The following is a 16,559-nucleotide window of genomic DNA, read 5'->3' as shown; positions in this document are numbered from 1 at the left end:
CAGTAGACCGGTCGAGAGGGAGAGAAGTGGCACTACTGGTCGTAGTAACAGTATTATGCAAAAGCACATTCACTTACCCAGAGTGTTTGCCTTGCACCTACTAGAGCCAATAGCCAGAACAGCAGCAAAGCCCTGCAATTTATCCTGGGAAGGTTTCTCAGTGGATCCTTCTTCATTAAAGTTCTGTAGCAAATAGGCTCTGAAGAGAAAATAGGGGATATGTAAAAGCCGAAGGAATCTACTCCCATTGTAGTTAGAGAAACTAACCCTGGACCGATTGAAAAACCTTTATCCATTTCCTAATCTGTTAAATATAGTTGACAGCTCCTGCCCCTTTCTGGTCTCATAAGAATTCCAATCGGTAACTTTCCCAAAGAATATCCCATCCTCTCAAATGTTCCCAAAGCACGATTCTAGTATAACTGAGTTCAGGAAATAGTAAATACTATATCGACCCCTCTTCCCCTGGCCTTGAAAGACTGTCAATATATAAAGTCTCAGAGAAGTTTTAAAAACTGTTAAATATTATTTACCCAGCACTTCCCAAACTCACTTGCCCAGGAACATCTAGTAACAGTTCCGCTGACAAAGTATTGGCCTAATGGGCCAGAGTAAAGACCGTAAGTTCTCAGAGGGCAAGGTCCAAGCACCTAGAAAACCACCTGGCACATAGCAAGCACTCATATTTATTATTCATGTTTACTTCGTATTTTTTGTTCAAAAATTTGCCTCAAGAAACAATCCTCTCTCTACTGGGAGGCATTCACATTAAAAGACATTAGTTAAGTTTTGCAAAGACACCAAGACCCTTTTAACATAAAAGCCCGATAGAATCAGAGCTGAATAGTGAAATCCTAGAGGGAAAAGAAAAAGGGAACAAGCTTAAAGTCCCTGTGAGCCCAGTGAGCACAGCTACAAGAGAGGTCACTCCTCGGCTCTGGTTTGTTATTGACACGTGGCAAGTCAGGCCCAGTTCTGCCAGTTCTTCCAACGTAAGAAAGGCCAGAAATCTTGATTTATGAATAAACTCCCAATTTTTATACACTGAAAATGAATTCCAAAATATTTAGACATCATGAAGAACACACAAATCTACATGGCATGTGATTTGCCATGCTTATAAGAAAGGGCTGGATTTTAATATACTCGAACTCATTAAAAATTTGTTTTTCTAACTACATACAATAAAATTTAAAGAGCATTTAAGAGTTTCATCTTAATGAATAGCAGAAATGACCATGCTTGGAAAAATTATATTATCTTTCTATCTTATAAATAAAATGCGAGAAAATGTTTAAAGATTTATACAAATTAAACTTTCTCTTGATTCTTACTGAACTATTCGAAAATTCCTTCATCAGCACTTCCTCATATTAGAGGAGAAAAGAAAAAAATCTAAATGGATAAAAACAAAACCAACAAAATTCTGAATCATTGGGGATCTGAAGAGTGAATAGTACTTAGAACTACAAAGTTCAATTTTAGGAATTCTCAGGCTCCTGAAGAAAACAAACCACCCAAGGATCTAAACTCTCCCTTTCTGCCACCTCTGGGCAGGCAGCCCGTCACACCTAGTGAATGACGCATAGGTATCGATGAGCTGTAGTGTGGCTGGGAGTAGGTTCTTGGTGATTTCAGATGACTTATGGGGATCAGTCTCAGCAGCCATCTTGGAAAAGTGCTCATCCAAGGAGACCTGGACCTTCGAGATAGCAGCATCAAGGGTGTAGATGGACTGCAGACTAGGAATTTCATGGAGCTGCAAGATGGTGGTGCAGTCGATGCTACAGAATGATGAGATCTTTAAAAATAACAATATATTAATTAGTTGTGGCAAAGGGCTGTGTGGCAAAAGCCAAATTCAGTCACTATGAATCCAAAACACATACCTGTCGAGCAAAGTATTCCTCTACAATTTCAACGTCGTACTTCACAGAACTGCACTTAGTGGAAGCCAGTTCTAGGAGAGAACCAGCATGTTCAGCCTTCATTCCCTGTTTGATAAGGTGATCCTATTTGGGCAGCAAGAAAAAGTGTTCAGGAGATCAATATAGACAGAGTCTGAAGTTTTCATTACACCCTTACATTTAAAAGTTCCCAACAGCACAGAGAATACTGGCTTTGAATACCCCTTAGCAGCAAGCTCTGCATTGCACTATGGTACCTTTATCCAGTTGACATAGGAGCTGATCCGCAGGCGAGAAGACCACCGCAGAGTGTGTAAGATGTCACATTCACTCATCTCAGGTGAGTTCATGGCCAGCTGGTTCATGTAGGTCTTGGATGGTGGTAAAATTCCTAGGATCCTCCACAGAATCAAAAAGTAATATTGAAGGGCACAGGCCTCCTGGAAGAAGCAAAAAGAGCAGTCACCAAGGTAGCAGCACTGCCTCAAGATCTCCCTAATGGTAAGAACTGCTCCAAATGCAACTCTCAAAGCAGAATAGTCCTCATTTTCAACTGAGATTTGGCTCTCAAGTCTTCCTAGAGAATATATCTAATAATAAAGCAGAAAACGTGAAAGCACACATACAAATAATTTGCACCATATCCTGCAGACTTCACAGGCCAAAAAAGCTGCTCTGAGACAACTTTGGCTCCCCACACAACTTAACAAGTAACTAAAAGAAAGCAGGACATTCGCCTTGGCAGGCCCACAATCATCTGGCCTTTTCCGTGGCCTGATTGCTGTTATGGCTTTTAGAGAGAGAGACACATTGCTGTGACCAAGAAAAGTTCAAATGTGAGGCTTCTGGTATCACCCATTGAGTGCTTACAGGATATGTAATATTTAGGTGGCCATTAACTCTCGAAGTCACAATTTTCCCAGTGCTAACAAATGATAAAATTATCTCTAAGATGTATAACTACATAGAAATACTGAAGTATCAGTCAGTTTTGCAAATAGATATTCAGTAAACTGAAGGAAACTTCTGGTAGAACTGCTACCAATTATCAAAGGCCAAACTTCCTAACTAGCCCAGGCTTCCATGGTCTTACCAGAGCTGTAACATTCTTGTTTTCCTTTCTCCGGACCGTGTCAAGCTGGGAACCAGCTGCAAGCAGGGATGTCAGGGCAGTATAAAGATCATCATAATTGACAAGCTTGGAGAAGAGAATATCACATGCCTAATATCAAGAAAGAAAGACAATAATTTCTTATTTTGGGAAATATTTTTTTCCTACTACTTATACTGTCATTTAACCTCATGATTGACAAGAGAGTTCATCTAATTCTGATTAATTTCTTGTTGCAGAAAGATTCCCCCTCAGAGCCCTCACATGGGCCATTGTGAGCACACAGTGCAGGCTTTAGAATAAGGCAACTATGTTTATCCATTAAAATATTTGCATGTGGCCGAAACCGATTTGGCTCAGTGGATAGAGCGTCGGCCTACAGTCTGAAAGGTCCCAGGTTCGATTCCGGTCAAGGGCATGTCTTGGTTGCAGGCACATCCCCAGTAGGGGGTGTGCAGGAGGCAGCTGATCTGTCTTTCTCTCTCATTGATGTTTCTAGCTCTCTCTCTCTCTCTCTCTCTCTTCTTCTCTATAAAAAAAAATCAATAAAATATATTTAAAAATATATATATATTTGCATGTGAAAATGCTAAGTCTTCAGGAATAACGTTTCAAAGGTGTCAGCCACAAGAAAAGACATTTCCCCTACAGCAAAACTGGAGCCCAGCCAATAAACCTCAAAGTAGCATGTCCTTTTAGAATAAGCTCAAACCTTAACACAGAACAAATTCTCTCATTACATACAGTCATTCCCTTTCCCCCTGACAAACTTTGGTGGAAACCATCTGACCCGCATGTACAATGGGGTTTTAAAATTCCTGGTACCACAGAATCGAGTCGGTTCAAATCATCCTCTGAGGCTTCTGGAGACAGGACACAGTAGAATCTGGGCTGTGGCACAGCATCTGAAAAATAATATGCTTACTTAAAAAAAAGTATTTTATTCTCAACCCTGTTTAATAGGTATAAAATGTAAGAACCAAGAAACACTTCAAAATAGCGTCTCCCAACCTTGGCACTACGGACATTTTGAGCCAAATAACTCTGCTATGGGAGGCTGTTCTGCAGACTGTAGCATGTTTGGCACCATTATGGCTCTATCCAGGAGCAGCCTCCCAGTTATGACAACTAAATATATCTGCAGACATTGCCCAATATCTCTTTTGGCAGTGGGGGCACAATCACCCCCAGATAAGAACTACTTAGGAGTTAACAAACATGCTCTATGATCAAGCTCATCAACAAAATTGTATCATTAGACTGACTACCTTAAAGATAAATGCTATTTCCCCAATACCAAAAGGACTAATAAGAGATCCAAATGATAGTAAATTCATATGAACACTTGAATATTTCCACAGGATACACTAAACATCTCACAATCCTCATGATAAAATGCACACAAGAAGCACCTTGTCAAAAGAATGGGTAACTAGAAATAGAACACAGAATGTCATAACTCCCATTACTTTCTGAATATTGACCCAAAAGGAAATTTAGCCTGTGAGTTAGAACCATATCCTTCGAGAAATTAAAGGATTCTAATTCTTGTGTCTCAGTGTGGTATTTTTGTTGTTGTTGTTGTTGTTGTTTTAAAATAAATGCTGGATATGTAAGCATCTCTTTCTGAAAATGTTTTGAATTTATAGGAACTCGTCACCCAAGGGAGTAGACAAACTAATGAGCAAAGATCCCCAAGGAGTCTTCTACCCATGAAAACCAATAAATGGGTTTCTTATCGACAGTCTTTTGTCTGACCTGATGAGAAATGCTTGGACCAGTTTTCTTCTACTTCTTTGAAACCATGATAGAGGGGGGTGGTCATCCGGCGGCTGTTGCTGTCTTGGGATCCACTTGCCCAACCAAAAGGAGGACTGAGCAGGTTATGCTGCACCTTTTAAAACAAATACTCAAAGTAAGAAAGATGCATAGTCACCATCTGCTTCTCACTCCAGGCATGATGTAGACAGATGAATCAAAGTTTAAGGAATTCATAAACTAAAATAAAATCTTAAGATTTTTCTGTGACTTCTTTTGGGGAGCATCTTTTTGCTGGAGTAAAATGAAACATTTTATGAAAATAATATGTTTCATTATTATGAGTATAATAATCCTTAACTGCCCCTTCCACCTTCATTTTGGATCCCTACAAAAGAATTCACTAAACCATAAAATGTATTCCTTGATTATCATTCTACCACTAAGAGATATTCAGTAAGGGCTGATGTTCAGGGTACTGTGCTAGACAAAGCAAGGTTAAGTCAAAGAAGGACACCTGTGAACAGAGCCTATAATCCAAATTTAACAAACATATCAAATCATCTACATTTATTGCTTCTGGCTAAACATCACGTGTGACTGCATAAACACAGTCCTACTGGTCTTCCTAAGGCTACTCAAATGCCTACCACAATGATCACCTTAAACCTAAGCTGAGTAGGTCATTTTGGTTTGTATCATGTAACTCAAGTAGAAAACACTCTCCATAACAGCTAGTAAAGCAAAAAGAGTATGTCCATCGTACCTGCTCAAACAGATACATAGGGGCTTTGGAGTACTGGTGAAGCAGATAATCAAAGATCAAAAGAAGGCGAGCCAGGATGAGAGGCACAGAGGGCATCTGGGCATCCATGTTGGCACTCAAGTCCTGGATGATCTGCACAAAAAGGATCAATATGGCCCGCCGGCCTTTCTCAGTGAAGTTGTGGAAAATGAGAAGGAGCAGCTGCAGGTGTTCTACGTTCAAGTCTTCTGTCTCACTGGGCACCACCCCTTGCAAGGCATTCTGCTTCATTGTCAACAAAAACCTACCAGAGAAAAGGAGAATATGTCCATTGGGAAAAAATTACAACATTCCCAAAGTGTTACAATGTTAAGTACTGGAAGAGTTAAACCCAGGCATTAAGACAGCAAATTGAGAAAGACAAAAAGCCACATGCAAAGAAAAAACTAAATCTTGGTTACAAAAAAGCCAGATGGATCCACAAGAACCCTTTAGCAATGTCCAGGGAGGCCACAGGAATGTTAACACCAGCCTAGCCATTTGTGACAATGGCAAGAACTGCAAACTCCCAAAAGGTGGTGCTTTTTTCTTTTTAATTAACAAATCTGGTCCGGGAAAAACAATTACTTTTCCCTATACTTTGATTCTAGAATTTAATTTTTTTAGTTTATAGTACAGGTTAAATCAATGTATAATAGTCAAAAATAACTCAAACCTCTGCTATTCAGAACTTGTTGGAAGAGCTTTTATGCAAAAAAGAAATAAATGTAGCCAACAGTTTCCGCTGCCTTTGGCTATCAGAATAGAGATTAGTGTTTTAATAAGGGCTTCCTCCTCCCATTCCCCCCACCACCTCCTGGCCTTTTTGCAAGATTCCATCAGGAAAAATGTAGGGTCTTTGGCATTTGAGAGGTTTATGATTTATCCAATCCAACATTAGAATTTATTTGATCATAGAATGGGGAAGAAAAAGCAAAGCCTTTTAGGAAAATAAACTGCTTTGAAGACTCCTAACCATGTAAACAAAAATGCAAATATAGGTCCATCTAAAGAGGATTTAGATAATTAATCTGAGCTTCCCCCAAGTAAAAAAAAAATGCTTTAAAAGTTGTCCAAAAAAGACTTCGAGTCACTCTAAGTGGTTTCATGCTGAAAGCAATATAACCACAGACAGAGTTGGCTTCCCTGTTCCCTCTCAAAAAACCATGTCAGGATAAAATTGGCTATGTTCACAATTTAGGTTCTATCTTATAATTGCAACCAAATCCCTTCTGTGCTGAAGGAATTCTGTTTCCAGACCACAGTTTATGTACTTCTAGCTTTTAAACAGCACATCTTCCCTCAACCCTCTCCCTCCACCTTCACACTTTCAACACTATCATCCGAGTACCACCTCAGAGGTACAGATTACTGCAAAGAAAAAGTAAGTAACCTTCTCCACAGGGCTCTCTTGGCGTTTTCTTACCTGTCCCAAACTTTAAGGCATTCAGGGACATCAGGGTCACCTTGAGCGGCGGCTTTATGTTGCCAGATGAGCAGGAGGCGTGAAAGTACAGAGAGGCTTTGAGGGTGGATGTACAAGGGCCACGGGCCCTCAGAAAAAGGAGCAACTCCCAGCTGCTGCAATAGTGTGTTCTGACATGAAAGACATACAAGAGACCATTAGGAAAAGGGCAGCGAATGAGGCCAAAAGGCTACTCATGCTCTCTAATGTTACTTTTTAACACTGAAAGGAATAATTTAAATAAAAGTGGGTGCAAATATTCAGATTTAGAAGTGGTTTGGAAAAAGATCATTTCATTCAACAAATGACAAAAACATAAAGGAAACAATTACTAACCTAACCCCATTAAAAATTATTATTAATTAGTATCAGAAATGAGATCCCAAAAAGGGAGAAACGCATTGAGACAGCAGAATCAAGGAAATATTCTAAAGGGATAGAACATGGAAAGTCGGTACTTTCCAAAGATAACTTGAACTGAAATAGCTAACATTTTTTTCTTTCATAATCAGTGACATGCTACAAATAACACTCCAAAGGGGAAGATACAACACCTTGTAGGTCTAACAACTTACATTAACAGTATTAGCAGGGAAACTTGCCTGGAAGATGTCAAGGCATCTAGAATTAATCAAGGCTGTCTGCCTCCAGTTGAGGCAAGTCTTTCAAATGAGCTTTACATTCAGCTCAGTTATCTAAGCTGCAACTTATCTTCTCAAACACACACAAACTGAGCAGGATGCAATGGAAAAGCAGACAAAAGCCTGCTTTCTCACTTGGCTTCAGAAAACACAAATCGTGGTTACCTCAGGGCACAGGATGAACTTCTAAGTCTGCCAAATTAAATTATATTCTTATAAAACATTCTAGAGGACCTCATTCCTTGGAAATAATTATTCAAAACATTACAGATATCACAAATAGAGTAATTTGGCATTATCTGCTTAAGGCCACAAACTCCATAACCTATCAACTCTACTTCTAGTTATAGTCCCAAGGGAACAGGGGAGATGTACAAGAAAGACCATAGCAACACTTGGAATTTCAATTAAACCTGGCACAACCCAAAGGTCTGTCAGTGGGAGCAGATGGGAAATAAACTGGTATAGTCACAAAGACAGTGGAATATTACGTAGTAGTCAAAACAAGAACTGCAAAATTAGAGATGGATCTTGGCAGTTTATTACTAAAAAATATTAAGTGAAAAAAAGTCTAAGATTCCATAGAGCATGTCATTTGCTATAAAAACTAAAAACAATATTTTATCATTTAAGAACTATAAATGCAAAAATACATATATGAAACTAATAAAATGAGAAATTAGGACATCAGGTACTTCAGTAAGGAGAGAAAACTTTAAAATTTAGAAGTCCACAATCAAGAACCTATATTTCATTTTGGTGGTGGGTTTGCAAGCAGGAGTGTATATGAGAGCATCTATCTTCTGTCATCTGATTTCTTTAAAACACACCTTTTAATTTGTATTTATGAAGATTACTAATAACGAACATTTCCTGTTTGTTGGCCTTTTTTTTTTTTTTTAATAAACTGCCTTCTTGTTTATTTTGTCCACTTTTCTGCTAGGATAGTCATTGGGAGTTACATAGTAGTTCCTTTTCTTTGAGTTCACCGAGTGACATTTTCTTTTCCCTAAAATGATCCTAATTGAGGCAGAGGGACACACTAGAATCCTCAGATACTCTTTCCAGTGTGGGGATTCCATGACAAACTGCATTCCTTAGCAATAGAAGAATTGTAGCTTGCAGAGAACTGATGGAGAGCTCTTGGCCTGACCAGTCATAGTGCACACAAACCTGCAGGTTAGGTGACTGGAGGTCAGAAGTCACCAGAGAGTGGTTGAAGTGATAGAGAGCAGCAGCGAACTCTTCATCTGATGAACCTTGGAGACAAATGGAAAAGCCAATTTATGCAAGCAGCTACTTGATGCATCACACCACCCTGCTGACAGCCAAACTCCCCTAGAAAAAGATATCCTGTCTACTCACCCTTGAGTCCATCTTTGTCCACCTCCTTAATGATACTGGCCAACGTGGCCATATGGTGTTCTGAAAGAGATACACTCAGATAGTTTCGGGTAAAATTGTTCCGGGAGTTCAGCATGGAAGAGGTGATGAAATTCAAAATGTTGGAAGCCAGACCTAAGAACTAGAAAGAACAGTAACAACAAAAAGCTCATATCAGATTTTGAAGCCCAGAGCCACTACAAATTCTGAATACAAATAGAAGTAAAATATGGCCATGGGCCTCATGCTTATAATAAACACAATGAATTTAAAAGTCAGATTTTAAATTCCTACATCAGGACTAAGTTTAATTATGATAGTCCTTCCCATGTAATTCTACCAATTACACAAAGCAGTATGCCAGTTAAGTATAACAGATTTCACAAAATATTATAAGACAAGGATTTTCCAAATAGACTAACTCGCTTCTTTCTCTTCTACCATCTATTATTTGTCCAGTTCTAGGGTATTATTGATATATTCAATTCTAAGGCCTATATAACCATTATAGAATTCTTGGCTCTTTACCTGCTCTATGAAAATTAAATTGAAGCCGAAACCGGTTTGGCTCAGTGGATAGAGCATCAGCCTGTGGACTGAGGGATCCCAGGTTCAATTCCAGTCAAGGGCATGTACCTTGGTTGGGGGCACATCCCCAGTGGGAGGTGTGCAGGAGGCAGCTGATCGATGTTTCATCAATGTTTCTAGCTTTCTATCCCTCTCCCTTCCTATCTATAAAAAAATCAATAAAATATATTTTTTAATTAAATTGAATTACTGTATAAAAACTTTATTCCAGACTCCTGACTAGACTAAGCTGTATGAAAACAAAGATTGTATCTGACTTGTTTGCTGATACAGCTTCAGAATAGGGGCCAACAGAGTACATCATCTATAAATACTGGTTAGAAAAAGCGTTAGCAAGCACTTACTATGTACCAGATCTATGATAAAGGGTCTTTACAACATCCTTAAAGGCAGGTACAATCACTTCCATATGATAAAACCAAAACTGAGGCAAGAAGTTCAGATTCTTGCCCAAATTCAGAGCCAGTAAGAGATATATAATTGAAAGTCACTTCTGTCTAACTCTAAAGACCATGTTACTAACCCTCAATCACAGAAACACCATGAAGAGTATAAGTTAATTAATGAAGCATAATTGATTCATTTAAGTCTTAAGATAAAATACTTTTAAATCTTACAATTACCCATCCTACAAAATGTTTTAGTTATATTATCGGCTTTTCATGTCCTTTCTCCCTCTTTTTCCTTCCCCTAAATCTCAGAAATCCACTCTTACCAACTCAGGATCTTTTCGACTGGCCAAAATGTTGCCCTTCTCCCCAGGGGCCTGCTTACTGGGGCTTTTAACTCGTGGAGAGCTCTCCAGAGGAGGGGGTGGAGGAGGAGGTGGGGGGGCCACTTTCTCCTTACTGGGGGAGATGGTCTCTTCAAACCATTGCCCCAAAATAGGCTCACTGTCATCATCTGAACAGAAGAAAAGAAAAACAACAAACATAATACTTTTTAAAAAATTTAAAATGTTAGTATATCATTTAGATATTTTGTAAAAAAAAAAAAAAAAAAAATTAAGTCAAAAGGAACACAAGGATACCTTGATTGTGGTGGTAGTTACAAAACTGCATAAATTTGTCAAAACTCACCTATGTTTTTACACCTGGAACTAATATAATATTGTACGTCAACTGTAATTGAAAATTTTAGAACATCTAAACATATACCATATTTTTCGGACCATAAGACACACTTTTTCCCCCCCAGAAGTGGGGGGAAAACGTCCCTGCATCTTATGGTCCAAATATAGCCTACACATATACTTTAAAAAAAAAGTTTTTTTACTTGCCCAGCTCTGTGTGGTCTCTGTGTGCTTGCCCGGCTCTAAAATGGTTCTAAATGCTGCTGTTTACTTTACAGGGTTGATTACATGTGTTTATGACTGTGATGTTGGGTTTTAATGCACATAAAATATTTTAGGACACTATTTGTTTCAGAATCTTTTTTTCTTCATTTCCCTTCTCTAAAAACTGATGCGTCTTATGATCTGGAGCGTCTTATGGTCCGAAAAATACGGTACATAAAATGGGAGCACTTTATGTAAATTATACATCAATAAAACTGATTTTTCTTCTCTTTGTTACCAACTGACTTTTTTTTTTAATGGAGCCCAACAGAGGAAGAAAAACAATCTCATTTTATTTTACTGGCAACAAAGCAAATATTTTCAAAAGCAAATTTTTACTTGCCTATCAGTTGTAAACATCAAGATAAGAATCATACCTTCCGCAGTACTTTACATTGGCCCCTCAAACCTGATTATAAAGAATCTGAGATACTTATCTCTTTCAACCTTTCTCCAAACAGAGGCAGGAAGTAATGCTAGTTTTGCCCTGTATTTCACAGCAACAGTCTCTCCCAAAGCTTCCCCAAGCCACACATCTATGACAACAGCCAAACCAAGCACCTCACAACCTTTTCAGTTCCAGTGGGAAAGCTCAGAGCAGAGTTTACAAAATGGGTTAACATGAAAAAAAATATGAATTTTGATGTTGGAAGAAAAGGAATGAAAGGCAATCTGGGCCTAAGCCGGTTTAGATCAGTGGATAGAGCGTCGGTCTGCAGACTGAAGGGTCCCAGGTTCAATTCCGGTCAAGAGCATGTACCTTAGTTGCGGGCACATCCCTAGTGGGGGGTGTGCAAGAGGCAGCTGATCGATGATTCTCTCTCATCGATGTTTCTAACTCTCTATCCCTCTCTCTTCCTCTCTGTAAAAAATCAATAAAATATATTTTAAAAGAAAAGATAAGAAGAGAAAAGCAATCTGGGCTTTACTGATATTTTCTATCATTCAGTCTTCAACAGCTCAACTTACTCTTAAATAACATGTCACCATTGAATACACATAAAATCAAGATCCAGGCTAGGAGCTGAAAGAAAACGGTAAATAGGGAACTAGAAGAACCACTGGGAAACTTCCTGCAGCTCTCTGCAGCAGCTTCAGAGTAGCTGATCTCCCGGGAGACAGAAAAGAGAGACTCTACCTTGGCTGCTGTCCTCCTCTGTGCTGCTGAAATCATCCTCGTAGTAGGTGTTTGAGTCAGTAGAGGCACTGGCATCGCTGCTCATGGAGCCCTTCCTCTGACGCTGCAGGACACATGCCTAGGCAAACAGTGAGGTTTGTGTAACTGAAAACCACAAAACTGGAGCCATCCTACTTCATCCCATTCACCACTTGCAAAGTTTTTTCTTAGTCTTATTCTTCTTTCTAAATCCAAGGAGTAGCTCTCCTAATAGCCCCCTTCATAAGACTCTGCTTTACCCTACAAAAGCACTCCAAAGCCAGAAATACAGTCAAGAATTGAAAAAGGAGTGTTTCCATAGTGTACTGCATGTTTTTGCTTCAGCATGCCAATTGCCACAAAATCACCAAGTAGCCAAATGTGTCACAATGCTAATAGCTGATTCAAATGTTTAGGATAATTTAAGAATTCCTCTAATTTTTAAAACCATTACCACAAATTTGGCATTTGCAAAGGTCAACATAAGAATGTAGTCAGGCTTACTCATTTGAGAAGGTTATTCTATATAAGATCTTCCAATTACCAAGGGTATGACCCACCCACCTTTCTGTAGGAAGTTGAGAGTAATGTCAACAGCAAGTTCGTCAGTGGAACAGAGTCAATCAGCCGTTGAATTCTCTGTATGGAGGTGCTCTGAGCCATAATGCTCAGTACCGCAGGAGGACCATCTGTCTCCCAGCCCTAAAGGTAAACATCAAAAGATAATTAATGTTATGAGTCATCAGGAAATAACAACCTGATCTGCTAGCCTCGGCTAGCTAATCCAGTAGATCTAACCATCGATATACTGATTCCCTGAGCACAATCCGCTTACCTTGTGCAGAGCCTCCACTTGCAGGTCTTGAAAGAGGGATGTTAACAGCTTGACAGCATGGTTTGCCAAAATTACTGAGAGCACCCCAAATCCCTGATGCCTACACAAAGCAAAAGGAAAACACAAATCTTAAGATAAATAAATTATAACTGTAAAAACAGTGGATCTTGTCATTTTGGGATCCTAGACCCCTTTCAGAATCTATGGGCCTTTCCCCAGAGGAGAAAACAGTACACATAGACACACACACACACACACACACACACACACACACACAATCTGCATGTAATTTCAGAAGTGCACAATCTCCCTGGAGGCCAACTACAGACTTCCTAAGGGTCCACAGGCTTCAGGTTAAGAATTCCAGGACTGGTAGAAACTTCCAAACCCATGGTATTTTATTTATTTATTGAGAGAGAGAGAGAGAAACATTAACATTTAGCGTTCCACTTATATACATGCTCTGAGTGTGGACCGAACCTGCAACCTTAGCATCTCAGGATGACACTGTAATGAACTGAGCTACCAGCCACTGAGTCATGTGAAGATGCTGATGTTTAAATGGTGTTTGAACTTTCTAAAAGTCATTCTTTTGAGAAAGCGTTAAAAATTACCAACTTCTATAAAACTTTTATGTCTGAATGACATGACAAAGTTTGCATATCCAATTTACAACGAGCTCATAAAAAAAAAAAAAAAAAAGTGACAAACACCAAAGAGGAAAAACTGAAGCAAAGGACATAGACAGTTTACAAAAGAAACAAAAATGAGCAATAAACCACAATCACACTAGTAACCAAAGCTATACAGACAAGAGCAATATAAGAACATCTTTCACTTCTGTTAGCAAACAAGAGGACTAACGATAACCACTGTCAAAATGGACCTGGGAGAATGAGAATATGCATACATAAAAGGTGGAAATGCAAACTAGAGAGACTTGCGAAACATTGCAAATGTTTAAATAAGTGTGCCCTTTATCCTAACAATTACACTTCTAGGAATTTACTCCAAGGGGATCATTAAACAAGTTCACAAAGATTTGTGTTTTAGAAGTTTTAACAGAGTATTATTTATCAAAAGAAGCTTGAACCAACCTAAGTGTTTAACAGATAATTAGTTAACTATGGTGTATTTTTATAGTGGAATCCTGTCAGCCATTAAAAACTTACCTAGTTTGTTCACTGAAAAGATGTCAACAATATTTCATAACAGTGATCCTAATTTTCTAAAACATATATATGTGTACAGAAAAATGTCTGATGTCTGGTAGAGTTTTTACCAATTTGGGTATTTTTCCCCCCTTGCTTATGGTTCCTAACTTATAAAATGTACATGTTCTCTTTAAATCTCAAGAAACAACAGCCATTTAAAAAATGTAACTGCTATTTCTAAGAATATAGTTGTTTGTTTTGTTTTGTTTTGCATTTCCCTTTACAATATCATGAGTGAAGATAGCCGAAACCGGTTGGCTCAGTGGATAGAGCATCAGCCTGTGGACCAAAAAGTCCTGGGTTTGATTCCAGTCAAGGGCATGTACCTTGGTTGCAGGTACATCCCCGGTGGGTGGGGTGCAGGAGGCAGCTGATCAATGATTGTCTCTCACTGATGTTTCTAACTCTCTATCCCTCTCTCTTCCTCTCTGTAAAAAATCAATAAAATATATATTTAATTAAAAAAAAGTGAAGATAGACTCAATATAAATATATTTGTATTGATTTCAGAGAGTGAGAGAGAGGGAGAAAGAGAAACATCAATGATGAAAATCATCAATCAGCCGTCTCCTTCACTCCCCCATCAATCCCCTGCCGGGATTGAGCCAGCAACCTGAGCATGTTCCAAGACAGGGAATCAAACCTTGATCTCCTGGTTCATAGGTCAATCCTCAACCACTGACCCACATAGGCTGAGTTCATGCCAAAAAATTTTGATGTCATATTTTCACACTCAACATTCAAGCCATCAGCAAATCCCATCAGCTATACCTCAAAACATATCCCAACATGATCTCTTCTCTGCTTTACCACCACCACCCTACTCCAAGTCCCCTTCCTCTCTCATTTGGAGTAATGCATGAGCTTCCTAACTCTTCTGCCTCCTTCTTGTCTAACCACCCTACAGAATATTTTCCATACAGAAGCTGGATTATCAAATCACTAATAAATCAGATCATATCACTCACTTGTCGAAAACCTCTTATATCTACAGATTACATTTGGCCCTAGGTGACTTGGCCCCTAGCTACTACCTCTTTGACCTAATTCTCTACTAATCTCCCTCCTCAATTTCTCTACTCGAGCCATACTGAACTTGAGTCTTAAAAATGCCAACGCATAATCTCACCTCAAAACCTGTACAATTGTATCCCAAATATTTGCAATGCTTACTATGTCATTTCACTTATGTTCTTTACACCTCATCTTTAGAGCTCTTTCCTGACTATTCTAATTAAAATAACAGCCAATCACTCTATTACCTTGCTCTGGCTTATTTTCTTCACAACACTCATATATAATAATCTATTATGAACTTAGTATATTTGTTCTCTGTCGTTCAGTTAGAAAATAAACTCTACCCTGGTTGGTTCTGCTCACTGGTTACCAAAGGGTCTCAAGCCCAATTGCTGGTCAAGGGCACATATCTGGGTTATAGGTTCAATCTCAGCTCCAGTGGGGGTATGTGCAGAGGGCAATCAATCAACATTGATGTGTGTCCCCCTCCCCCCCCCTCCTTCTCCTCCCTCCCTTCCAACCTCTCTAAAAATCAATGGAAAAAATATCCTCGGGTGAGGATTAGCAAGAACAAAACAAACAGAAAGAAAATTAACTCCAGAAAGTCAAGGACATTGCTTTGATTCTGCTACAGCCTCAAGGCCTGAATAGAACCTACCTAGTACATTGTTGGGGCAGAATGAATAAATACAATCCAGAAATGTCTGGGCTTAGAAAACAAAACCTTGAACAGCACAGAAGCCATCTCTTTTTTCCTACCAAGCAGGGCTTAGTGCCCAGATTTCTTCAAAACAGTAATAAGTATTTTAAGAAGCCAGAAGGACATGACAAAATCCTCGCTTTATAGGTAAACATACAAGTTGAGTCATCACCTTCAAATCAACCAGCTCATTATATAAAAGCACTTTTTTTCCTGATTTGAACCTCGAAAAAATCCTAAAATATATATTACATATTGGGTCTAGTAATAATTAATGTCGTTTTTTAACATTCGTTTAAAATCTTGCTTGGCATTGACTTGTATTGACATAACCTTCAAACACATGGTATCTACAGAATGTGTGAAGTGCAATTAACAAGTTTTGCTTGAAAAAGTTTGTGTTTGGTTTGGTTTTTGTTGCAAAACTAGGGCTAAGAAGATGGCGGATGAAGAGCATATTCTGCACTGCATGCTTTACGAGTTCCAATTAGGAAGAAAAGCAAGTGAGGCTGCAAAAAACATCTGTAGTGCTCTTGGTCAACATGCAGTTAGAGCCAGAAAATGCCAGCGTTGGTTTGAGAAATTTCGCGAGGGAAATTTTTCGTTAGATGACAAGAGTGGTCGAGGCCGTGTGTCCAATTTTGATCAAGAAGCTCTTCAAGCT

The 16,559-nt window shown here is 38.9% G+C and overlaps 1 protein-coding gene across 16 annotated transcripts in view; it reads right to left on the bottom strand.

Moving 5' to 3' along the window:
* UBR4 (ubiquitin protein ligase E3 component n-recognin 4) overlaps nt 1–16,559 on the bottom strand; it is a 122,882-nt gene that overhangs the window by 87,776 nt on the left and 18,547 nt on the right. For all 16 annotated transcript variants that reach the window (XR_006742248.1, XM_045585104.1, XM_036448595.2 and 13 more), the window contains 15 exons: nt 12,965–13,064; nt 12,694–12,831; nt 12,112–12,229; nt 10,353–10,540; nt 9,032–9,191; nt 8,840–8,925; nt 6,987–7,156; nt 5,543–5,825; nt 4,777–4,912; nt 3,844–3,923; nt 3,001–3,129; nt 2,165–2,347; nt 1,890–2,012; nt 1,572–1,801; nt 78–199 (listed from right to left, as the gene is read on the bottom strand). Coding sequence is in view for 15 of the 16 variants with exons in the window: in XM_045585104.1 (XP_045441060.1) it covers nt 78–199; nt 1,572–1,801; nt 1,890–2,012; nt 2,165–2,347; nt 3,001–3,129; nt 3,844–3,923; nt 4,777–4,912; nt 5,543–5,825; nt 6,987–7,156; nt 8,840–8,925; nt 9,032–9,191; nt 10,353–10,540; nt 12,112–12,229; nt 12,694–12,831; nt 12,965–13,064 (2,246 nt within the window). In the remaining variant the exon portion in view is untranslated. The remainder of the gene's footprint in view (nt 1–77; nt 200–1,571; nt 1,802–1,889; nt 2,013–2,164; nt 2,348–3,000; nt 3,130–3,843; nt 3,924–4,776; nt 4,913–5,542; nt 5,826–6,986; nt 7,157–8,839; nt 8,926–9,031; nt 9,192–10,352; nt 10,541–12,111; nt 12,230–12,693; nt 12,832–12,964; nt 13,065–16,559) is intronic.

The sequence above is a fragment of the Pipistrellus kuhlii genome, unplaced genomic scaffold (genome assembly GCF_014108245.1).
Source record: "Pipistrellus kuhlii isolate mPipKuh1 unplaced genomic scaffold, mPipKuh1.p scaffold_m20_p_2, whole genome shotgun sequence".
Taxonomy (NCBI): Eukaryota; Metazoa; Chordata; class Mammalia; order Chiroptera; family Vespertilionidae; genus Pipistrellus; species Pipistrellus kuhlii.
Note: the sequence above shows the minus strand (reverse complement) of the source record. Positions and strands in the feature narration are given on the sequence as shown.